This window comes from Heliangelus exortis, chromosome 1, assembly GCF_036169615.1.
Source record: "Heliangelus exortis chromosome 1, bHelExo1.hap1, whole genome shotgun sequence".
NCBI classification, from domain to species: Eukaryota; Metazoa; Chordata; class Aves; order Apodiformes; family Trochilidae; genus Heliangelus; species Heliangelus exortis.
Genome location: NC_092422.1, coordinates 150,551,618 through 150,576,907, shown reverse-complemented (window position 1 = coordinate 150,576,907; position 25,290 = coordinate 150,551,618). Strand labels below are relative to the sequence as shown.

Here is a 25,290-nt window from a genome sequence, read left to right as displayed (position 1 = left end):
GGAGCTTTCGTTAGGTACAAATTTTATCTGACATACTTTTGACTGTTTTGCAGTGTTAAAAGAAATCTTTATTTAATGACTGATATATAGAGAAATATTCAAATATGTATTATTTATGAATGTTTGACCATGGTAATTTTGAATAGAGATTTATTAATTCTTTTCAGGCTTATGAAAGCAATTACCAGGGTCAATTTTAATTTCAAGGAGTATGTTATTAGAGGAAAAAGGCATTCTTTTAACGGCTTCATCATAGCTTTTTCAGTATTGCTGCTATATGAGAGGTTTCATTTGGCATGCTAAGCTTTCAGGATGTTAAATGCTGCCTTAAAAAAAAAAAAAAAAAAAGCTTTTTTTAGTCCCACAATAGCTAAGCAAGTTTCCTTTTATGCTAACAATTGTGGTTTGTTTTGATAATGCATCTTTCTAACAATTCAGCTGATAAGTTTCATAGAATATGTATCAAATGGTCATTTTAAAAAAAAAAGTTTCATTTGAAAGAATTAATTGAGGGTTAAAATCAAGCATGCTTGAGTATCAAAGTTGCCATTTGGAACATCTCGTTCACTTTTGCAGTAGATGTGCTTTGTTTCATCAGCCTTTTATTTCTAAAGCTATTCCTAAAGACCATTGTATCAATAATAATAGCTTTTCCCACTAAATTATAAATTATTTGAAGTGATAACTATGAAATTGCAATAGGGGAAGTTCTATAATGGATCTTAAAGGCATCACCATGATGCAAATAATAACACTTGAGCTTGTTGATGCAATTCGATTCTCATTTAAATCATAATTTTCTCATTAGGTTTGTATTACATCTGTATTAAACCTTCATTTTTAAAGAGGCTTCAATTCACATGCTCTTGTTTCTTTTCCCAGATCGTTTCCCTCAGTAAGTGACAGTGAGAATGAATGGACATATAGCAAACACCCCTCCCGGTGGATATGGAAGTTATTTTCCTCAAATGAAGTAAGTTTATGCCTTTGATTTTCCATACATGCACAAAAAATATTTGTTAGATTTTCTTCTTTACAGCTTCATTTCAGATAGAGCTTATATGTATTAGATTCAATTGGAGTAATAGAAGGGCAATTTCTGCAGAAGAACGTACAGTTTCCAAACCATTTAACAACTGGCAGATACCATCTGACTGATGTTTATATTAATGTAAGAATAAAGATGTATTACTGAATGGAATAACGTGATGAATAAATAGCTGTAGCCATAACATCCTATATTGCTTGGAGAGTTCTTCATGTGCCTGAGATATTTTAAGACTAACTTTCAGTTTTTACGCATGAAAGATTTTTGGCATTTAAGACTAACTTTGGCATTTTTATGCATAAAAGATGCGTCTGCCCTTCCCATCTGAGAGAAAATATTTTTTCCCGGTAAACAGTACTGAGCAAGTGTTACCTGAAAATGTTACCTGAGATAGGAGGGTGCTCCCTGTGTCAGAAACATGGCACTAGGCTCAAAAGAGATTCGATCTAAATCTGATGCCAAAGAACACAAATTTCTGTATGGAACAAAGCATCTGTGCTGTCAGCTGCTTCTCATACTGTTGTCTCTTTAAAGTGAGTTTGTATATGAGTCATTCCTCTTGTTGCACTAGAAGGAAGTTGGATTACCTTTTTATTTGTTGTAGGCAATGGTAGTCCTTTTAAGTCTTTAAGAAAAAGCAGCTAAAATTGTTGAAAGTAATTAACACTTGTGGATGCCAGAAAAAAAGATCAAAATCCTACCAAGTCTTTGGAATAGTCTCTATCATTAAAATTCTTTATCTGTATTCACTGCTTACACTGTGGTAGTGTCTGTGTGTATAGTGCACCCCCAGAGTGCATCTTGTGGTATTAATGCAACAAAACAGAGCTCAGAAAGACTTCCAGCCTGTCAGTCATGCTTCATTGTATTCATGGGGTGCAATAAATATCAAGTAGCATTACCTCCATTAGTAAGGTTGTAGGTGCATGTAGTCCTGCATAAGGGGAAAAGTTTTTTTCACTGCCTGTTTCTGTGTGGATATACACCTATAGAGAAGTTAACCAGCAATGTTTTCTTCCAGTGGCTATGGTTCCCCAACATTTGGTCAGGTGGAGAGGGAGCAGAATTCAAGAACAAGTGCAAAAGCCCTATATGGTAAGTTGGCATAAAGTCTCTAAACTTTTATTTTAAAATTGTGTGTTTAAATATGGATTGTGATGTCACGGTGAAAATATTTTATACAAAAATATCTGTATGTACGTACAGGTTTATGTGTGTATATAAACAACATTAAAGAACAAAGTCGTTTTACTTCTACTCTAAGGCTCTCTAGAAAATCTTATTGTTTACTAAGGGGAGAACTCCCACCTCCTAATTTTTAAGGCAGAAATATATAAATCATGTCTCTGTAGCTAAGGTATGTGCCAAGGAAAAAGCATTCAGGGACCTAGCTGTGCCATAGGTTTGATTCATGACCTGTGTCTCCCCCTGCCTCCCCACCTTTATTCCCTGCCAGCAGAAAAATAATTTAGAATATTATTCTTGTTTGACACAAGGATTTTATGGAGGTTAGATTTGATGTAACAGGTTTGAATCCCTGTTTGGCCTGATATTTTCAATGGGCTTTGTGACTGTCAAATGTGATGTTACTTATAAATACCTAAAGGTTTTTGCACTTGCCAACCACAGATGCTAGTATTTGCCTTGGCTATATATGTTAGTCTTTAGCTCATGGCCAAATCACTGTGGAGGCAGAATGTAGTCATGTTCCTTGCCAGCCAAATTGCATCGTTTCCTGGCTGTCCACCTCCACTATGAGCACATCCTGCTGATAGCTTTGCTGGTAATGGAAATACAAGCAGCAATGAGGCTGAGAGATGTTCTGCTGTGTAAATCTGTGCATGTTGTTAAACGCTCTTTTCGAAGTCAGTGCAGCTGACAGGACTGGAAGAAGAAGATTTACATTGTGGAGGACCCCTTGCACCTCAGCCTGCTCTCCCTTGTTGAGTCTGCCACCTTTTCTGCAGCTCTATGATCCAGAAAGTTTAAAAAAATGGTGATTAGTTGCTGCAGTAGTAACTAATATTAACTCATTCTTTCTTCCTATTTTGGGTGGGTTGTTGGCTGGGAAAGGGACCTCAGTGAACTAGGGGGACAACCACAGGATGCTTTGTAGCATTGGAACAGTTTTCTCTTGGAAGACAGCCTTTGAGTTTGGCTGTGTTGGTTACTCACCCCTCAGCAAATGAGAAGAACTTGGTTGTACTGTCTGCCTTGTTGGCTTTTTACTGCTTTGAAATTAATGAGGCTAAAAGCCTGTGAAGGAGAATGGAGGTCCTCTAGCTTTCTATCCTTGGAAAAGAAGAATAGTGTGGAGAACCTGATGTGCTTTTATGGCTGAAGGCACTGTGCCAGACTAGAGTGAAGATCCACTTCTAGAAAAAAAATCAGCTAAGATAGGAATAGAAACCATTTGAAAGATTTGCCATATAACAATTATTCTGCATGCGAATCATTCTAAGTATAAAATTTGGTTTTTAGTGGCACGCTAGAAAACCAGTCACTTGACATAATATTAAAGACAGGAACTGCAATTGATGAAAATGCTAAAAGGATGGTTTTAAACAGCGATTTCTACATCCTGTATGGGTTCATTTGACAAACTGATTGCACGTGTTGACAGAAATAGTTGGTGGTAACAAAAACCAGCAAGACACATTGCAAGACACTCTTAGCAGACTGTTTCTTCATGAAACACTAAGAGGGTGCTGTGCTTTTGTTTTTCCTTTCATATCCTCATCATAATTTTTCAAGAGTACATGTTTTGAGCAGTGTAGCAGCATCAGTGAATGTCTTAACCATGTCCTTTAATATTTTTGAGCTTTTAAAATAATCCTTCTTTGAGCTTTTTCACCTCAAACATGTCATGGGATAGTCATATGTCAGTAGAAGATGGGGACAAGTGAGTGAATTTGAGGAATATAATGGTTAAATGGCCACTTACTTCTGAAATACTTAATTAAGGTACTATATGAAAATACTTACCATATAACTGCTGTGTCTTCTCTCCTGTAAATCCAATTGTTGATTTTGGTTCCCTTCCATTGCCATATATCACAAGAATGTAGTTGCAGTTGCCAGAAACTGAATGAAGCAGAAGACCTAATTAGCCTAGAGCTCTGAGTAAAGATATATTGGCACAGCTTTTACAGAGGGGTCTGTATGCTTTACTGCTTCTGCTCTGGTTTGTATGCATAAAGAACTAGGCTGTCAGTTTCATCACATATATGAAAAGGAAAAAACAAAGAGAGTACCCAAAACCTTTCTTAAATCCAAAGCAATTTTTAAATTGTATTTTTATTTCAGCAACCAGCTTACTGTTCTGCTGCATCCCCCATGTGTCTTTGCGATGTTATGGATTTTTGTGCATGCTGTTCAAAGGTGGGGGGAAACCAGCTGAGTGATACTGTAATTGTTAAAATATGTTAAAGTGCTTATTACAAAGTATTTTATTTATAACTGAGGTATAATTAATATGTAACTTGAGTACTTCATTCAAGATCCATGAGAGTGAAAGCTATAAAGCAGGTTGGGAGTGTTTGAGCTTTCTTTTTATATTTTTTGTTATGTACATGTGTAGTAAATTGGGCATATTTTATTTATGTAATTATATAAAGCTTGTACATTGAATCAAATAAGTTTATAATACATTGGAAAAAATATATAATTTAAAAGTAAAATGGACCCTATGTTTTTGTTTTGATAAAATGTGCCATTGTAATGTTCACAGCAGATTTTGTCCCTGACAAGCTTCCTTTTCTTGGAAAGCTTTTGGATGTTATTTGGACAACACACCTATTCAAAGGTATCAGAAAGTGACGTTGGGACCCAGGCTTCTAATTCACTATTTCATTTTGAATTAGATTATTTTTTATTTTTAAAAAAGAGTAAAATAATAAAATAATAATAATAATTATAGCAGTGATATTAATAATAGACATAAGTGTATATGCCTGTGTATAGTATGTGAATATATGTACACATAAACACACATTATTGCAATTTCCCCATAAATGGGATTGCATGAAATTTATCTTCTGAGTTCCAGTGCTGAGGTGGTTGATGACTGTTCAGTTCTTCAATCATCAGGCAGACGACTGGCCACGGTGCCAGTGGGAGAAGAGGTCAGAGTTTTATTACTGTCACAGACAGATCAGTTAAAAACCAGACCGGAGCCATCACTATCTCTGGTGTGTTTATCTGATAGCAAAAACTTCCTTGCAATTGCCCTTTTTCCTGTGTCAAATAATCCTTTTGTTTTCACTCATTTCCTTCCTGAAATGAACTGTTTTCTATTTGCATGCTAAATCTCCCACTGAACTGTGAGGGAAGAAGCCCTCTACGCATTCTTCTGGGGTTTATTTCATCATTTACTTCCCAGTCCTTCCATCTGAAATGGGGTTTGGCTTGAGCTGTTATCTGTTGTTCTAGCATTGCCTTCTCCATCTGCCTTCTGCAGCTCTGCTTGCGGGGAGACGCTCAGCGTCAGTCGGCGCCAACAACCAGGGCTGTGTTGGGGGTTTGCCAGAGAGTGACACAGTGTGGAGCAGCTCCATTCCTTGGGATTAGCATCAAGTTAGTGTTTTGCTCCAAAATAGTTAGATTATTATTTTACATGAAAATGAAAAAAAATTGCCTTCATGCTGCATCAGAAAAAAACCAAGGTGTTTTTTACATTGTGCTTATACTCTCGTGGCCGTGATTAGGTGCTGGCAGTGAAATTGCATGTGTGTTTTTGCATTGCTCAAATACCTCATTCCGAGCAAGAAGTGTAGTGTAATAAATGCGAGGAAATCACAAGCAGGTCATAGAGTAGGTAAATGAGTGCATTAAAATAAGCCATCCATGTAACGTGCTTGTTTTATTTGCTACCCAAATGAATTAACCTGACAATTGACTTCTAAATAATACACTTTCTCTGACATCTAGTTCCATTCAGCCATCAGGGAGAAGCTTGTGGCACAAATGTCTGAAAGTGATAGTGTTTGCTCCTGTCTTAATGACATTTGTTTTGGACTCGTTTTGACCATGCTCCTCGGATGTGTAGGTCATATCTCCTGCCCTTTGCATTTGGTCTCAAGTTGAGTTTTTCTGGCTGCTGCGATACGTTCTCTAAGGGCTGACAGCAATCAATCCAATGTGAACCATAAATGTCCAGTAATAATCTAAGTACTGGGAATTTCTGCTTGATGATGTGTGTGGCATTAATTTATACCGTCACTCCAGGAATCTTTGGACAGCTTATGAGGGAGATTCTTAATCCATGTCCACATGGATTGCCATCAGATGTCAGAGCTTTGTCTCCTTTTTGCACTGTTTGTGCATTGTCCAATTTGGAAGCGTCAGGGGAAGGTGGGATCCACCATTATCCTTCTTTGCACTGTCTTAACCGTGTCACTGATACCATTGATTACATCTGGCCTATGCAATAATTTGTAAGACATCAGTGGAAGTCCAGGCATTGGGATTCCTCATTTCTATTTGAGGCTTTTAGGAACAGAAAATTTGCTGTGCCTACAGGTATCATAGTCCTACCTTAACCAGCACCACCCATGCTTCAGGTCATCTGTTACGACCCAGACTGAGATATTTTGCTTTTGAAAAGAATTTTCCCTACCTAGATAAGTAGTTAGATTTTTCTTGCTGTGAGACATATCTCAGTGTGGTTTTCTGGACAGTGGCACACAGCCAGGCTGTGGCAGCATTTATTAAGCAACTTTCTAATTTTCCATATTGCTGCACTCTCTTCCAGTTGGAAAATGGGTGACACAGGACTCCAGCTATTTCAGGTTCTGTTCATAGCTCTGCCTCAAGAGACCTTGAGCCACATTGGTGTTCTTCCCTAAAAATGTGGACAAGTTACCTTTCCAAAGTATGAAATGGTCTTTCATAGAGATAACTGGGGAGAGCAGAGAGTTCTTACTGTAGGACTGACAAGGAAGAGAATGAGCAATGTCAAGTCCCGTTATCTCTGTCATGTACTGTCCAGTGTATTATTGGCTTGGCTAAAAGTCTTTGGTCAAGAGGTCATTTTTTGCTTTCTTCTGTTTTGTCTGATTCCAAAATTGGTATGAAATCAGTACCTTTTCACCTCTCTTTGAAAGCAGAAACATGGTCCATTCCTGATGGCTGGCAAATTCAATAAGTTCACAGAGACAAAAACTGCAGCAGGAAGAGTAATTTCTCTGGATCAATGTTTATGTTCCTTTGAAAGGTTTAGTAGCTAATAGGTCTTATAGTCAGGACCTATGAGTGAAATGTTTTGCTGCTTCAAAGTTTATTGCCCTTGCCTTGTGAGAGATTTTATTTTGCTCAGATTCTTCTGTGTTGCATTTGCTATAAATCGTAATTAAAAATTTAGCTGAAGTGTCACCTGCCATGATCCTGTTTTAGTTTTATTTTTTTCCTTTATCAGATGGAAAGTACTTCGGCTAAATTGTGTGCAGCATATCACCAGGGGCTGAGCTAACTGCAGTGTTGTGGCTATACTTATTTTACGAGTTGGGTGTAAGAGCTGCAATAAGTAGAGAAAATAGAAAAAATACCTCAATAGTTTTGATATTTTTATTCATCCTTTGATAGTTTTACACATCCTATCTGGACGTCTCTGTTGCAGAATTCTGCTTTAGTTTTCAATAACTCTCTTCATGGATGAAGGGACCCATGAGAGGTTGAGATTGATTGACAGGATTAAGAAAGGGAAAAGGAGGATGCAGAACTTTTTTTTTTTTTTTTTTTTTTTTTCAGTGTCAGGGCTTGACAAACAAATATTTTGATCTACCCAGTTGATTGATCATTTCTCACTTTTATTTGGCATTTTGCTCTTCAGAGTTTAGATTGCATGACTTTTTTGGACTTTCAGAAAAGGGAGTCTCCCGAGTCTGCATAAGTGACATACATGACATGTTTGGGTTGCTTGTTTTGTTTTGGTGGGTTTTTGGGGGTTTTTTTTGGCTAGACGGGCCTATAAGGTAACAAAAAGTGCTGGTTGATGCCACATGCCTTTCAGTGCCCAAGAGTCATTTGGAAAATGCCCTTAATAATAGGCCTTAAATATTGGTAAAAGGAGAAATTGTCAGGCAGTTGGGCTAAATGATTGTTTTATGTCCCTTCTAACTGAAATATTCTATTCTGCTCTGCTCTGCTCTGCTCTGCTCTACTCTACAGCTTGGGTTCAAATAATCATTCTATCCTCATTAAAGAAATAATTAGATAAATAGGAATTGTTACTGAATTCAGTATATGGAGTGTCAGTTGCTGTGATGACCATACTTCTTGTTTAGCAGCAAAAACACAGATTGACCTTTGCTAATACAAAATGTTACTGGAGTTTTTGTTACTATTCTGTTCTAATTAAGAGCAGAGAATTTGAGGGACTTTCCTTGGCTTTCAAGTCCAGGCAACCACAGATTTTATTAGCATTCAGAAAGTTCTATTTCTTATATAAACACTATTGTTCTCACCATGGCATCGTGTGTTGACAGCCTTGCCATCACGTCTATTGTGAGTGTTAGAGGTGCTCTGTAGAAGAGGATGTGTAAATCAGTGCTAGGAATGGTTTTGGATATCCTGTCATAACACAGAATAAAATTTATGTGTAGCGGAGCAAGGAATCTCTTGCAAAAGTTACTCTCTTCTTAATTCTTTTGGGTTGTCCACATGTTCTGTGTTTATTTAAAACAATTCTTAACTGTGACTGTTTGCAGGACAAACCTTACAGTGAATGAAAATTTCTTACCTTGGTTTAATCTGATATCGTTTAAAAAATAATATTTTGTTCACTTAGAATAAATTGGTGACAGTCAAAGCTAATATTTGATGCATTTTTAATTGCAAGTGTTTTTTTTTAAAAAAAAGCATTATTTCTTCTTACTAGACAGCATCGATCATTTACAGTCCATAATAGAAGGCTGTCAGCTGATCCCCTTGGAGATGCAAATAATTCTATGGGATTAAACTAGATAGTATTTTTTAATTCCCTTGTTTTGTTAGGAACAGATGGACTATACTTCTTCAGATCATCATCCAAACAAAAAAAGAAAGGTAGCAAGTCAAACACTACAGCTTTACTGAATATTTTGTTGGGGTGTGTGCATGTGTGTGTCTGTCTATCATGGTTAAAAAGAAAATCAACCAAAAGAGATACTTCAAGTAACATGCTGCAAAAGCAGAAATGGTGGTTAAAGTTGGAATCAGTGGAGTTCCTCTGCTCTGGGATTTCCAAATAATGGATGATTGATTTAAGACATATGTTTTAGAGTATTCACACACCTATTTGAAAATTCTGATAATCCATGGTGTTCTTGATTTTGGCTGATTGCACTGCCCGCTTCTCTTGCTAAAGCCATTTGAGTAGCTGCTCTGCAGTAGCAGGATGGCTCTGTTGCATGAGCAATGTTTCTTATCATGGGAGGAGGTTTCAAGCCAAAGAGGGATTTCAAAAGCCACATGGTCTTTCATGAAAGTTAATGGGAACTGGTAATATAAAGGGGCAGAACTGTAAAAGGTGACAAATTCTTCTACAAGTGACACATAAAAATGAGGGCACTCCTGTGTCTGTCAGCACCTGAAATTCCTGTCAGAAGGAACCTTGGTCACAGAAGAGCCTTTAACTGGTATATTTCTGTGGTGTCCTCACTGCAGATCTCCCTATGTTTATGGTAGTAGTTACCACTTTTTTATTCTGCAAAAAGTGACTTATATTTCCTGTCAGCAGAATCACACACTTATTTTCTCCTCAAGTACTCAGAGTATAATAAAATTGGTGTGTTTTCTGCATACATCAGGTGCTTTCTTCTGAACAAAATTAAAACCTCCTGTTTTACTTAAAAATCTGAAATCAAGTTACTTAACGAAATAGAGAGACAAGGATTACCTGCTTGTAGGGTCCTCTTGAATTACTCTTGGCCAGGTCTCCTAGTGACTTTTATCCTGGAAAAAGCTCCTGGTGTTCTAGAGAGGGCACATACATGAATATTGCAAAAATAAAGAGAAAAACCCTCCATGATACGCATTCAATTTTTTCCCACTCAATTTAAAATGTTTTCTTCAGTATTCATCTGAATTAATTATTCTGTGGTGTGGGTTTGTATCCTGTCTTCTCATTCCATTTTCCCTTCCCTCCTCTTCTGGTTTGATATTATTCATCTACTGTATGGAGTAAAAGTCAAACAGTGTTTCTGATTTTGCAGCATTGGGTTTTGCTCAGATGAAAAATATTTCTGTTTAGTGATTTTTGGTGTGGTTTGTTTGGGTTTTTTTACACCTTTCCGTGCATATTTCCACAACAGTGATTCATCAAACTGAAGACTTCAGGAAGAAACAAAGGTTGAGTCGAGTGTGCTTTGTGTGTGGTTTTGTTTTGGATTTAACCTGTATATAAGAAAATACTTGTGCTTTCAAATGCATCCATACAAATTTAGTAAGCCTGATGCTGGTTGATCTATTGCTACCAAGGTGATTTTAATTGTCAGGCTTCCCAAGGAAGTATTTTCAGTCAGAGCACTGCTCCCTTCTGGTGTCCTGACTCACTATGATGAGATAACTGGCTTTTGTTTGCACCCACTGCCTCTCTCTTAACATCATTGACGTAAGTATGGTCCTTGTGCTGGAACTCAGGGGGTGAAGGCTTTTTCTCTCAAAATACAGAAATTATCACCAGCTCATCTTCTGCTTTCGTGTATACAAATAGGCTTAAGTGTCTCTGAGAAGTAATTCAAAACAGCGTGATAAGAAGTTGAATGAATATTTTTTTTTTCTTTTACTCCCATTTCTAGAACAAAGAAAGAATTATGCACGAGACAGTGCCAGCAGTATATCCGAAACTTCGCAGTATCATGTAGAGGTGAGACAAGGAGTGATATACCAATTATAGCTTTCTGTTACATGCAATTATTTTTGGCTGCATGACTTTTGAGGATACATATGCTTGAAGGCACATACATCTTCTAAAATACCATGCCAGCCTGAGGTCACTTCAGAATAGATTACGCTGAAATATCTCGGATTCTATTGCTTTGCCATAATGAGCTGAAATTTTGATGTAGTAGAATGTAAGCAAAGTTGTGTGTAGTTTGGCAAATGGACAGGACTTCTCAATGGGGTATCAATTCCATGTGTTATACTGCCCTGTCTCTGAACTTGCCTTTTTGCATGGATGAGACAGAGCTGAAAAACCCTGTGCTGTTGGTCAGGCACATGGATAATATTTAAAATAATACTTCAACCAGTTACTATCAACAGAGACAGTAATGTTCAGAAAAAGATGTGAACATTAAACTCTAAAAGCCCCAGTTAGTCTACTATGTAGTAATTAAATATATTCTGCTTACAGAGATTCTTCCCCATTGTGAAGCGCGAAGTATGTTATTTCTTGTCTTGAGCCACTTTGCAGAATTGCTGCATGGTGCTGTCATATTTTGTCCAGGAGTAGAAGATATATTTAAAATATTCAGCAAAGTAACCCTGAGTGCCTATATGTAGCCTGTTAAACTCTTTTGCATGCAATGCCTTATTCTGTAGTGTGACTTTGGCACAAACTTTCTCGCTCTGTTGTGGGTTAAGTCTTGCAAATACCATATATTCTCACCTCCTTTTTGCTGGGTTTTAAAGCAGCTGTAAATTGTGTGCAGAATACTCCTAGTCTGAAGTGCTTCTATCGTCTGATCAGCTTGTAAATGAATACTTGTGTTGCTCCTAATTGTCTGTATTAATTAGTACTTGTCTAAGCATTCCTGTGTGAGCAGGCAGTAGAGAGTTTGTTTCATTTTCTTTTAAATACTTTTATTATTTGCAGTTTGTATTTACTCTCTTGTGTATCATAACCAGGTGCTTTTATCATATAATAATAATAAATACATTTGATTCCTTATTCTCTTGGTTTTTAAAAGTTATTTAGAAGATAGATGTACAAGCATATATTGTTTCAAAATTGTTTCATCTTGAGTGAGTGTAACTAGGTCTTCAAATAAGAATGAGGAGCTGGATTTATTATGCCTGGGTAAAACGAAATAATTTTATGTGTGGTCTTGCATGGTTGGCATGTTGGAGGAGAAAACATCAAACCATGAGAGGGAAACTAGCTGAGATAATTTCAGTGAGATGGTATTTAATTTCTAGACCATTAATTGAATCTGAAAAATGATCTAAGCTGATGGTGAGCTAAAGTATTTAGTATACTACACTTCTATCGTGACCTGCATAGAAGAAGCAACTAACCTGTCCATAAGGTATCCCAGTCAGATGCAAACTCATCATGGTTGCATTAATGTGTTAGCTGGCAGCTCTGGTAGAGAGGAGGACACTCCAGGTCAGGGTGGTGATGGAGATATGTTGGCAGGGTGTTTGTGGGAAGCTTCTGCTGACGCTTCCTAGATTCAAACTTGCCAAGAGAGACAGGTTTTCACTCCTCAAGCAAGCTAATTAAATAGTTGAGGTTTAATTCTAGCTGTGGTACCTGAAAGATTTCAGGATATTCCTTCAAGCCTAACCACTTACATTAGAGAGGAAATGACAGAAGATGAGAAACAGAGAGCTACAAAAATCAGTTGAATTTAAATAGCATTATAGACTAAACAAACTCACAGCTTATTGAGAGGATCTGTCATATGTAAGGGCACTTGCATTCATTAATAATTTATTTTGTTATTTCCTGGCAATTTGAATATTGACACTGCCCTACCAATAGGGAAAATTAATTTTTTTTTTTTTTTTAATGTTTATCCCATTCCCTAGCACTTGACCACTTTTGTTCTGGACCGAAAAGAGGCAATGATTACAGTAGATGATGGCATAAGGAAGCTGAAATTGCTGGATGCCAAAGGCAAAGTGTGGACTCAAGATATGATTCTTCAAGTAGATGACAAAGCTGTCAGTTTGGTGGACTTGGAATCAAAGGTAAGATCTGTGAGTGGCAGTCTCATTTTCAGAGGGAGAGAGAGGGGGAAAAGGGAATGGGCAGAAAAAAAGATGTATAAGAGATTCTGTATTTTAATTAGCTTATCACTTCTGCTTTTTAACTTGTGCAGCTTTTTCGAGATCAGGACACTGTATAGTAAGGTGGTGTTTTATTTGATTTTTTTTTTTTTCCCCTTTTCTGGCAGAATGAACTGGAGAATTTTCCTTTAAGCACAATTCAGCATTGCCAAGCTGTGATGAATGCATGCAATTATAATTCAATTCTTGCATTAGTATGTAAAGAACCAACCCAAAACAAGCCTGATTTGCATCTTTTCCAATGTGATGAGATTAAGGTAAGGTAGTAATGGAGCTCTGCTATAATTTACTTGAATAGGGAAAATTTTTTGAATCAGCAAGTTCAGTGGATAAAATCAAATGGGCTGATTCAGAGAAAATAATTTCATACCTTTATTCTTATAAATATTCTTTAGGTTTCATGCATTTATTATCAACACTGGTTATGCAGTATGCTAGTGAATGTAGCATAGTGTGTCTTGCAAGAGAGTAGTCCTGTATATAAACTGAGTCTTTAGTGCATGTGCAAATTTGTCATCACTGCCATAATTGATTCAAGGGCTGTGTAGCTGCTCATTTAGGTTTGCAAGTGAGTAAAGCTCTGGAGTATGTGTTATGTTCACAGTTCTGAAGAAAGCGATGAGAAATAGTTTATCTCAAATTTGTCTTGCAATCTGCAGAGAACTCGTCTGAGCCCTAAGTCTTACTTAATCTTTCCTATTTTTCTGCTTTTTTTTTTTTTCTTGTCAATGAACAATTAAATGTTCTCTGCATTCTCATCTTCTGCAGTGAAAAAACATTACTTGCAAGAAGGCAAAAAAAAAAGACAGAGATTGCTCATCCCTGAATAAAATATTTCTTTTAAGAACACATTTTTTTAATGTGTTCTACAATACTTCTGTGTTTCCAGGATTACAAATTTTTTATTTCTGTTAGTTACTCTAAATAACTGGAATTTCTTTAAATGCCCATTGATAATTGGATAGATATTTTTCATTTCTTTTATGATAGTTAAAATAATTGTCCTAAAGCAAATTGTACCACTGTTTTGAAATTGATATAGTGAGAGTGGTGTGAAGATGACTGGCTAATTGTGTGATTAGATGCAAAGATTTTTCTTTTTCAATAGAAACTGGGATTCTGAGAGAAATTCTGGTGGCACTATATTAAATAATGCAGGGATCTTTGTTGAGATTTGGTTGGACCCAGCTTCCCAAAGTGTAGAGGTGGTCTCTTTTCTTCAGACTTTCATCTTTTTAAGTCATTCCTCTGTGTACAGATGAAAATACAGCACACGTAAGGATGACTTGGAGGTCCAGGATTCCCTTTTTCTTCTGTGGGCATTGTTTGAATCTCTGTGTTCTATATATTTTGTTCTTTACCCATGAGAGCTTACTGTTTTTGAAAGGTTAGTTCTTTCTCTCTTGCCTTTTTCCTGATTGTGATTAGTAGCACAAACCACAGGAACCTCTGTTATTAAAAATTAGTCAAAATCATTAATATTTGGGACATTCAATATTTTCCACATGAAGAATTGTTACATATCAAGACTATGATTGATGGAATTCTTATGTACTTAAGTTCCTCAAATCCCCTTAAATTTTTTCCAATAATTCTTTAACCTTAATTTATCCCTCATCCATGTTCTACACTGGAATTCATTATAGCCTGGGAAGTCCTTTAATACTCTTAGACTGCAAATTAAACAAAATCTTCTGGTCACAGCAGAAGTTACATACTCCTCGTATTTGATGAGGGTACTAAAGAAGATGTGGACCTTGCAGTGTGAGCTACTGACAGATTTGTGCTTTGACAACCTGTGTAGGAAATTAATTTGTCAGCTGGAGACATGTAACAGACCATTCTAAATCCTACAAGAAGCTGTGACCTATTTAGTGCAAGACCTATTAAAATAATGCCTTAGACATGCATCAAAATTTCACTTGTGGGCCACTGGTGGAGGCAGATTGCAGTTATGAACAGGCAGGAATTTACAGATTAGGAAATGTTCTGAAAAATTCATGTACTATTAAATCAGGCTATTGTTATTTCTTAAAGGCAGCTGTATCACTACAACTTACTCTCCTAATCCCTTATGCTTCTGTAAATTCTATAGTAATTTTGCTGCGATCTATAGTAGAGGTGGGTTTTTTGTTTTTTTGTTTGTTTGTTTGTTTTTTGCTTTTTTTTAGTATGCCTTTCCCCTAACGTGCTTGAAAAAACCAAGAATTATGTATGTGGAGGGAAGAAATAGTTTGTTCCATAATGGTTGACTTGAGATAATTACAACTGTTCAGACAGATTTTGTATCTAGATGACATGCTTATCTGATGATAATGCTTGAGACTGGAATGGTGAAAAAAATACCAAATCCCAGAAAATAGAACTGTGTGTTACTTTGTCCTGTCTATGTGTAAAATAATTTATCCCAGAACTTTTTAAATAAGCAAGATTTCATAAGGGATTCTGGCATCTTCAGATACCCTGAAAAAATGCATGAGAAGATACAGCTGGTAACTGGTGGTTTCTGCTTCTGTCTTTTTAGGCTAGTTTTATTCATGAAGATATTGAAAGTGCAATCAGTGACAGCAAGAGTGGAAAACAAAAGAAAAGGCTTGAAACACTGAGGTAAAAATCTTATTTGCAGTATATATGAACACCAAATCGTGTTACAACTTTCAGAAGCTCTCAAATTCTGCCTCTTGTTTTTTTTTCTTTGTGGCTAGTTGATAATATCCTTCCAAAACCACATGCAGAACCCTGCTTTAATAATTATCTTATGATCAGTTTTACCTTTCCCAGTTCCACCTTGGTGAAGGCAATAGCTGACATCAGTACTGAATACCAGAGAACAGCATTTCATGTCCCAGTTCTGCATATAGGTCAAGTAGTTCAGAGTTTAAATTGAAAACTTAAATCACAGAATCACAGAATGTTAGGGGTTGGAAGGGACCTCTGGAGATCATCTATTCCAACCCCCTTTCTAGAACAGATTCACCTAGAGTAGGTTTGCACAGGATGCCATCCAAGCAGGTTTTGAATGTTTCCAGAGACACAGACTTCATAACCTCTCTGGCAGCCTGTTCTGGTGCTCTGTTACCTCCACAGTAACAAAGTTCTTCCTTATGTTTTGGTTGAACCTCCTGAGTTCCAGTTTGTGATTATTGCCCCTTGCCCTAACAGTGGACGTGTCTGAAAAGAGGCTGGTCCCATCGTCATGACACTTGTCATTTAGATGTTTGTAAGCATTGATAGATATGGCCTGTAACTTTAAGTAAGATTCTGATAAAAGGGCTTGGAATGAAGATATTAAATAAAACAGCAGCTGAAGACTGAATAATTTTCTACCTGCCTGTTTAACGATCTGAAGACTCCTTGTTTTTCTAGCAGCAAAAGTTTCGCTACCAATGAGAAAATGTGAAAGAGTCTGTTGAGTTCTGAGAAGATTATACAGAAATGAAAGGTAGCCAACAGAAGTATAAAACAACAAAAGCACAAACATATTAGATACTGAATGGTTATGGCAGTAGTCTGTTGAAAAGTTAGTATGTAACTGTGTCCTGGTAGTACCGCTCAACAACACTTAGTTTTGTGGTCCAGACACAGCAGGTTTTGCTGGACAAAAATCATTAAGTACACATGTCACCATTGTATGAAGGAATTTATAAAAATCTTAGTTACCTGTAAAATTCAAATGTGCATCTCATTAAGTTTTCCTAGAGCAATGCACACTCCTGTAAAAACAATGAAAAAAATTGACTGTGTCTAAGTTTACCTGTGAGTTTCAAATTAAATAAGTACACTTTACTGTTTGTGGAACTGTAATAAACAAGTCCAAGCAGAAAGAGTAATCCAGAAAGACTGAAATGCATTGGATGTGCGGGGAAACTAATGAGATTTAATTGGGAAAAGAATGTAGGTCAGTGCATCTAGTGGGAAAAATAATCTGTGATATCAGTCTCCAAGGGTATGAGGCCAAGAGGTCATGAGTGCATGACAGCTTAGTGCTGGTTACTCATGTACATGTTGTAATTGGGTCATGAGCAGAGACCCTCCTCCCTGACACTGCATTATTGAATCACTGCAAGGCTGCTGACAAGTGGAAGTGTGGAATGTGGGGAGAAGAATGTACAGGAGGCTGGTGGAAAAGGGAATGGTGAGGAAAATATTATATTTTGTTCAGTGTCCAAAGAACAAATAACTCCTGACATCTTCTGGTGTTGCTATATGCCATGAATGAGATGGGAATGTAAAGAGAGGAATTTAACATGAAGGTCTTGCTTTTAAATAAGGGCATAAGGAAGGGACGGGATGTGTGTGTGACAGGAATGTGGCTGGGACCTTTTGTCTGTTGGTGTCAAGTTGCAGAAGGACTTCAAAAGCTCTTTTCCTTTATGGTATTTAAAACCATATTAAGAACTGGAAAATTGCAGCCGGGAAAATTTGTACAGCCTGTGATGGAATGGTACCTTTGTATCAAGACAGATGAACAGGCCACTGAAATAAAAAAGGAAAAAAAACTATAAATTAAATCGGTTATGTTGGCAGAGTTTTAAGAAACAGGTGATTGACAGTGTCAAATTTAGGGACTAGGTACTTAACTTGTGATGTCTGAAAAGTAACTTTTAATGAAAAAATTCTCACAGAATGAAAATCTAGCCAGTAAACTGTATATGGTGGTTAAAAAAACCCAAGCCACTGAATTTACCTGTGCTAACAGGCAGATCTGTAGACATCATGTTCTGTGGCACTCCTTGAGGATTTTCTGTGTGGCTGGCCAGGTGACACAAAGATTTGCTAACCCCACCGTGGAGTGGGTTTCCTACTACGTTTACTATGTGGTCTTGAGTACTGCTTACTTGGCAAGTCCATACGATGTTCAGCAGTAGAAGAGGTCCTTGTAAAACCTCCTTGTCGTCTCTGATTAAGCACTAGAAAATATAATGTTTTTCCTTCAAGTGTCACTTCTGGGCTTTCTTCCCTTCCTCTAGGATGATCTCCAAAGCTGACAGTGCCATTCCTCCACCACCGCGGGCACCCGCCCCTGTGCCACCGGGGACCATCACCCAGGTGGATGTGAGGAGCCGCGTGGCGGCATGGTCGGCGTGGGCTGCGGAGCAGGGAGAGCGTGAGTATTCCTGGGAGCCTCCTGCCATGCAGAGTGGTGACAAACAGTTGTCCTGGGCAGTAGGTTTGCATGATCCTTGTGAAAAAAAAAATAATACTTTGGGATGACTGCTTTCATAAAGATGACAGTAATTGAATCCAGACATGGAAATGTTTGTATAGAGGTCACTCTTCTGTCCTCGCAGGGAGCAGACAGGATTATTCTCCAAGTCTAGTCTGAACTGCCTCAAGCCACCATTGCCTGGTCTGGGGAATAAGAACTGACTGCCATAATCTGACTTGTCACTTACTTGCAGTTATGCATTTTCTGAGTTTCGGTTCAGAGCTCCTTTTACTTGCATTTAGCTGGGTGGGCTGTGAGCTGCTGTTTTGAACTTGGGCTTTTTTGTGGACATAGTACTGTGTTCACAGTAACCACTACTGTCATAACCCCAGAAATGTAATGATGCTTCAGTAATAAGGAAGAGCATAGGCTAGATATTTTGGACAAATTTTGAAAATATAATGATGGATTTGAAGGTGACTGTAGACTTTTATAATGGTCTAGGTGACTAAGATAGGTCTCTTTCTTTTTGTCTCAGTGTGGAACTTTTCTAAGATGTATTTCCTAAAATCCCACCTGCTAACAAATGCAATGCAGTGCTTGGTGTGATTTAAAAATGCAAGATTTATAATCTCTCAAAATGTTAACCCTTGTTGTTTGCAAATAGAAGTCACTTACTGCACACTGTTATTTGGCACTACCAGTTCTATCGCATCATTACCTCACATTTCTATGTTGCCAGACTTGGCATCCCATTTTTCTAGTTACCTTTTACTTTTTTTTTTTTTTTTTTTTTTTTTTACAGTACTATGGTATAAAACATAAGCTAAATGGGAAGTGTTGGTTACTAATTCTGTGTATATGGATGTCTTATTCTTTTCTTCCCTTTTCTGCAGTTGAAAAACATAGACAATACCATGATCATGAAGAAACAGCAGAGATGATGGCTGCCAGAATTGACAGAGATGTTGTAAGTGAGAAACTACGAGCAGTATTACTTAATGTCTATGAAATTTTGAAGCTTTACTTCATGGGAAGACTTTTTCCATATGGGAAATTCAGTTTTGGAGGGAAGCTTTCTAGGCAGCCAATGTTTGTGTGGCGGACTTAAAAAAGAGTAGACGGTAGTTCCTTTCTTCCTTTTCCTTTCTTCCTTTTCCTTTCTTCCTTTTCCTTTCTTCCTTTTCCTTTCTTCCTTTTCCTTTCTTCCTTTTCCTTTCTTCCTTTTCCTTTCTTCCTTTTCCTTTCTTCCTTTTCCTTTCTTCCTTTTCCTTTCTTCCTTTTCCTTTCTTCCTTTTCCTTTCTTCCTTTTCCTTTCTTCCTTTTCCTTTCTTCCTTTTCCTTTCTTCCTATTCCTTTCCTCTTCTTTTTTTCTTTTTTTTCCTTTTTCTTTAAAAGTGCTGAATGTTGATGTAAAGTTCTCTGCTGTGAAGAGCTAGAAATATAAATAGTAATTTTATGTAGTAGACCAAATCAAGCAAACTATGTAAGGATGAAAAAATCCATTGATTTAGTGGGACATATATATGCAACATCTGAAAAATAAACATATGGTCATTTCTGAAGACAGGTGGGAGGGACCATGTGTATGTCTAACCTAGACCCTTCTTGCCTATGAGCAAGAACACTGGGAAGGTCCTAGGATGTATGCAATATGTTGCCCCATTTTTCAGTTGTAACTTTCTACTTTTCTACTCTGCTGTTTCCCTCACCAACATCAGAGGGTCTTGAAGAAGTTGTGTTAGGGCTGGCTGATTGGTGTGCATGTGTTTTTCTCCAGGGCTCCTTCATCCTCCTCCACCTCCCCTTTGACAATACCCTTCAGAGGCCACTTCTCTGTAAAATGGCATTCTGACATTCAACAAATATCTTAATACTTTGTACTACAGGAGATTATGAAGTTTCACTATTAAGGAAAATGCTGTCCATTCAATTAGCTAGAATTCTGTGAGAGAAAATGTTATGTGCTAACAATGTATAATTACAATCAGAATATAATAATCTTATCACTCATATTTAAAAAATTTCCAGTTGCCCTAATCTAAGATTTAAAATACTTCACAGGTATGTAAAGTTAATAACATAATTAGTCTTAAGTATAGAATGATTTAGCATAAACTTTGTTCCAAGAAAGCTGTGGTCATTTTGATTTATGGAGTATTTCTGCTATAGATCCTATAGAGAAACTTTATTTTCTTTTCTTGCATAGCAAATTCTGAACCATATTTTGGATGACATTGAGTATTTTGTTACCAAGCTTCAAAAAGCTGCTGAAGCTTTTTCTGAACTTTCAAAGAGGAAGAAAACTAAGAAAAGTAAGAAGAAAGGACCTGGAGGTAGGAGTCCTTACTGCACCCAATTCTGTTTCTCTAAGGATCATTGAAGTAGCAAGCAAATGTGTCTTTTTTGCTTTGCTTTTTAATAAATGTAGTCATTTTCTTTCACTGTGAGTACAAAAAATCCTAAGCAGTATCTTCTTAGAGGGAAACCCATGAAAATAATTTGCTTGAAGTCAGTGGAGACTGACCAATTAGAGATGAGACAGCAGAATATGTTCACTGTTATTATTCTATATTTACAGAATCGTGTGAGTTGGTAAATTTATTATGTATTTAGTGTTTACCCTGTTTGTAATATCTATAGACATTATATACCATATAAATGGATATAAAAAAAAAAATCTTATTTTGTTAACCAGAGGGAGTTCTTACTCTCCGTGCAAAACCTCCACCTCCAGATGAATTTGTTGACTGCTTCCAAAAATTCAAGCATGGCTTCAATCTTCTGGTAAGTGACTGAAAGGATATGGTAGCGTGAAGCATGCAATAACAGTTTATTCCTGGGACAGCTGATATTAATTATAATATAATCTTTGTGTTCCCTACCACCACTAATTAATTAGATTGTTGGTTCTGCTGCATTGTTTTTTCTGTTTTATTCCTCTAGTATGAAGTGAAGAAATAAAATTGTGGTGAAAGATGAAGTGGAGAAGGAAGAATCAATGATGTGATGGGTTTGCTTTGTAGCGATTTTTAAAATTGGATATTTTGGAGGCTCCTGCTCTTCTAGCATGAAGATGTTTTATTCTTGATGAACCTGAAGGAGCTGGAGGTCATTTTGTCCTTGGGCATACATAAATCAAGTTTTTTGCCTTCTGCCTAATTTTCCTGGTTCATGTAGAGAAACCTTTTGGGTCTTAAATGCCTTACTGGTCCAGTTATGCAGAGGAAGTCATGCCACCCAAAAAATTGTGAGACTGTGTTCTCTTGGTTTCCATTTAAAAGGATCAAACTCACAAGTATCCTCTTCATGAATGCTGATATACCTGGCAATGTATTTCTTTTCCCCCTTGATTGAAAAACAGGAAGATCACTCAGATGATACTTGACTGGTCTGGGACTTTCACCTTTTTCTTCTCCATCTAAGGTTGAACGTAGGCAAGAGCAGAGCTGGCCACCTCTGGTCTAAGCTGATCTTTAAGCTTTGGGATGCTGCTCCTCAGGTTCTCCACACGTTGACTACATGAACATTTTGTTTTCAGCATTGTTGTGTTTCTGCTTTTCCTAATTCTTTAGAGCTTTTTACTTGGGAAATTTGAGTTTCAACTGTAAAAGAATTCCAGGGAACATGTGTGGGGATCATGGCCATGCTTGCCAGCATCACCAGCTGTGGCCTTGTTTTACTTTTATTCAGCTATGCCCATCAAACTCTCTGTGCTTGTTTTGCCATTACAGAGGACCTTTCTGACCTCAGAACGTTCTATCCAATGAACTGTAGTCACTTTATAGGTTCTCAACAAGCAGAGATGCTAGTTTGAGCACCTTCTTCTGATATCTCCTCTTCTGCAAATACCAAGCAAGGAAGGCAGACTTGAACCACTTTAAAGGCTTTACTTTCAGATGTTGACTGTCCCTTCTGGTGTCAGAGGAATCTGTGCCAATGGGGAAAATTATTCTTGTATTCGCTGAGTCAAATCAGCTTTTTTCCTTGTTCTTGGGAAATGAAGTCTCTTTGCAGGGCTGTAGGAGATATTTAGAACTGGTAAGAATAAGCATGGGGGGGTTTTAGCCCTGTGCTGAATGCTGTCATTCTGACTTTAGAGGACTGGTATTTTAGGGGAATGGATGTCTTAGAATGTGCTGATCCTTCTCAGTAACAGTGCTTTTGATGTTCATTTTCTTCCATTCTTGCTTCTCACCATGTTCTGGATCAAATTAGGTTCTCACCCAAGAGCAATGCATGCATCTTTGAATCTTTGTCTTTTATGCAGGAGAAGAAGGAGTTCTTATTTTGGTGCTTAGCAGCATCATCTAGGACCTCATTTCTAATGTTGCTCTTGAAAAGCTGTGCTGTAATAGGGCTTTACTTCTGCATTATTATAGGAGCCACAGAAGCCTGAAATTTAAGTTCTTGGTGCTTTATGTCATACATGGAGAACTGTATAAAATGCAGAATCTAATTTAAAAAAAATAGGAATAGCTAGAAGAATAAAATGTTTGCCAGTAGAATAGAAACTATTTTAAAACACCATGCTCAAACCTACTATAAAATGCCCACTGTCTGTGAAAAAAGCTTTAGAAGGAATGGAAGTTAGTTGTTATGACTAAAGAACAATGTATAGGAAGTTATCAGAAGTAAAACACATCCACCTCCTTCATTTGGAGGCACATGCTGGAAGGTTAAATGTAAAAGTAGAATGAGGCCAGCAAAAGTGGTGTGAGGAATAGATGGCAAGATGCAATAAAATCCATTGTAACTTTAAAAAAACACATTCTGGCGTGTTTCCAACTTCTGGAGCCTGCAGGGCCAATGGGTGATCAGTAAATAGAAGAAATCCAAGAAGATGCATCAGAGAAAGTATATGATTTTATAAATGCATATATTTACTTGGAAAAGCTTGACAACGGACAGTATGTTAATGAAAAACATTTTTATGGTGGGCAAAAAGAGGCATCCTGAAATTCTTAAGGAAACTGAGCTACTGTGAGGTTGAATGTAGGTTCTTAGATTCTTGTTTGGCAAAATAGAAAAAAAAATATGGGACTAAAATGGCATTTCTCAAAATGCAGTGAATTTAGCTTTGAAGTCCTGCACGTGCCTCTTGGTAGAGGCCTTTGCTGTCCCACATATTTGCAGGTGTTCTGGCAAATAGGGAGCATAGAGATGACAAATGTAGAAATATCTCATAATAGCAGACAAAGTGACAGATGACATTTAATATTTATAGACAGGATAGGGCATGGACAGGTGGGGAAAAATCTCATATAAAAACCAATCAGAACAAAATATTGATTTAATACATACTCCTGTGAGAACATCATCCGTGTTCAATGGTGATCAGTCAAGCAAATATTAAGAACCATTTGGGAGAAAACAAAGAAAATCAACATCAATATGCTGTTATGTTCCCTGGCCTTATTTTGTTTCCAGTGTAGCAAAATTAAAGAAGGTACAGGGAAGACAAGAATGCTTCAAGGAATTGCTTTCACATGGAAAAGGCCAAGGAGAGAAAGAACATAATAATTCTATAAATGATCATGAGCATCCCTGGGAAAAGCAAGTAGAAAAGGATTGCTCTGTTTTCATTGGGAAAAGAATTGCAACTACTAGTGAAACTAGGAGGTGGCAGATTTCCAGAGGAGTTGCTTTAAAAAGCATATAATTCAGTTGTGGAATCTCATGTTTTACACAACAGGTGCTAAAGATATACATGGCTTTAAAAGCAATTTGATGTATGAACACTTGCATTTAGCAGATGTTACAAGCAAAACGCTGGGCTTGGGTGGACCTGTGGCCTGACTGGGATAGCCATTCTTATCTGAAGTATTTATGATCATAAGAAATAACTGTTTCTTAAAATGTGTCATTTTCCCATTCCTTCAGGCCAAATTAAAGTTCCATATCCAGAATCCTAGTGCAGCTGAACTGGTTCATTTTCTCTTTACACCACTACATATGGTAAGATTTTATCATTTTCTTGGTGTTTTCGTTCAGAATTCTTGTATTTATATGCTGTGTAATCTTTCAAGGATAAGAAGATTGAAATGTTGTGTCCCTGGACAGCAGCTAAGGAGAAATATTTGAAAATCTCAGGATGACATTTTCTCTAGAAAATAATTTATATAAAATAATTTATATAATTTTCTGTTTATATGCCCATCTATTAAATATATTTATTTAAATCCTCTTTAGCTTTATGTGTTACAGCTTGCCACTACAATTTTTAATTAACTATAAAAAGTTGAGATAATTTACATAATTCAGGAGGAGAGTTGAAAGCATAGCCATATGTCTATTTATTAGAAATATGTGTGGTTTTGATCAGCAGAGCAAAAATAGCATTGCTAAAAGGGGGTCTAAATATAAAATTGTTGGTGACCAGCAGTTCTTCTGCAATAAATGGTTTAGTTAATCTGTAGGATATCACAACACACTGCTATCTTATCAAAATTTTCTGGGGGATTGTTTTCGTAAGTAATAAATATTTCCTAGCGGAACTGTTGGTAACTTTTATTCACAGTAACTTCCTTAATGACAATTTATGTGTTTTTTTGTATTATTTTAATATCTTGATTCAGGTGGTACAGACAACAGGAGGTCCAGAGCTTGCTGGCACAGTACTCAGCCCCCTCTTAACAAAAGATACGATAGACTTCCTGCGATACACTGTCACCAGTGAGGAAGGACAGCTATGGATGTCATTGGGTGACACATGGACTAAAGCCAGGTGAGAAAAATCCTTTGAATATTTTAGAGATTATCTCTAAACTCAAGTTTATTGACATGATCTTAACCAGAGAATCCACCCCCCACCAAATTCAATATTAAATTGTTAGGCCTTGGACTCTTCAGAACTATTCTTTGAAGTTTTTGGAAAGGAAGACTTGAGTCTCAGTGGGATTTGGGAGTGGTGTGATTTTAGAGGTCTGAAGGAGGAAGAAAATAAAGACATAAATTTGTGTTTTTTCCATGGTATCAACAACCTCCTGACATAATCTCTTTTACTCGTGTTTTCTAAAATGACCCTTGCGTGTTTCCAGTTGGTTTTCATCATTATTTTTCCAACCCAGCTATCTGGACCTTATTAAAAATCGATTTG

The 25,290-nt window shown here is 37.0% G+C and overlaps 1 protein-coding gene across 14 annotated transcripts in view; it reads left to right on the top strand.

Annotated features, from left to right (window-relative positions):
- The window catches only part of EPS8 (EGFR pathway substrate 8, signaling adaptor), a 131,720-nt gene that overhangs the window by 76,554 nt on the left and 29,876 nt on the right, over window positions 1-25,290 (top strand). For all 14 annotated transcript variants that reach the window (XM_071732995.1, XM_071733005.1, XM_071732994.1 and 11 more), the window contains 12 exons: window positions 883-973; window positions 2,070-2,143; window positions 10,825-10,892; window positions 12,782-12,943; window positions 13,150-13,299; window positions 15,567-15,649; window positions 18,013-18,149; window positions 19,088-19,161; window positions 20,401-20,527; window positions 20,890-20,978; window positions 24,075-24,149; window positions 24,770-24,918. In XM_071732995.1, coding sequence (XP_071589096.1) covers window positions 912-973; window positions 2,070-2,143; window positions 10,825-10,892; window positions 12,782-12,943; window positions 13,150-13,299; window positions 15,567-15,649; window positions 18,013-18,149; window positions 19,088-19,161; window positions 20,401-20,527; window positions 20,890-20,978; window positions 24,075-24,149; window positions 24,770-24,918 — 1,250 coding nt within the window. In that variant the 5' untranslated portion in view covers window positions 883-911. The remainder of the gene's footprint in view (window positions 1-882; window positions 974-2,069; window positions 2,144-10,824; window positions 10,893-12,781; window positions 12,944-13,149; window positions 13,300-15,566; window positions 15,650-18,012; window positions 18,150-19,087; window positions 19,162-20,400; window positions 20,528-20,889; window positions 20,979-24,074; window positions 24,150-24,769; window positions 24,919-25,290) is intronic.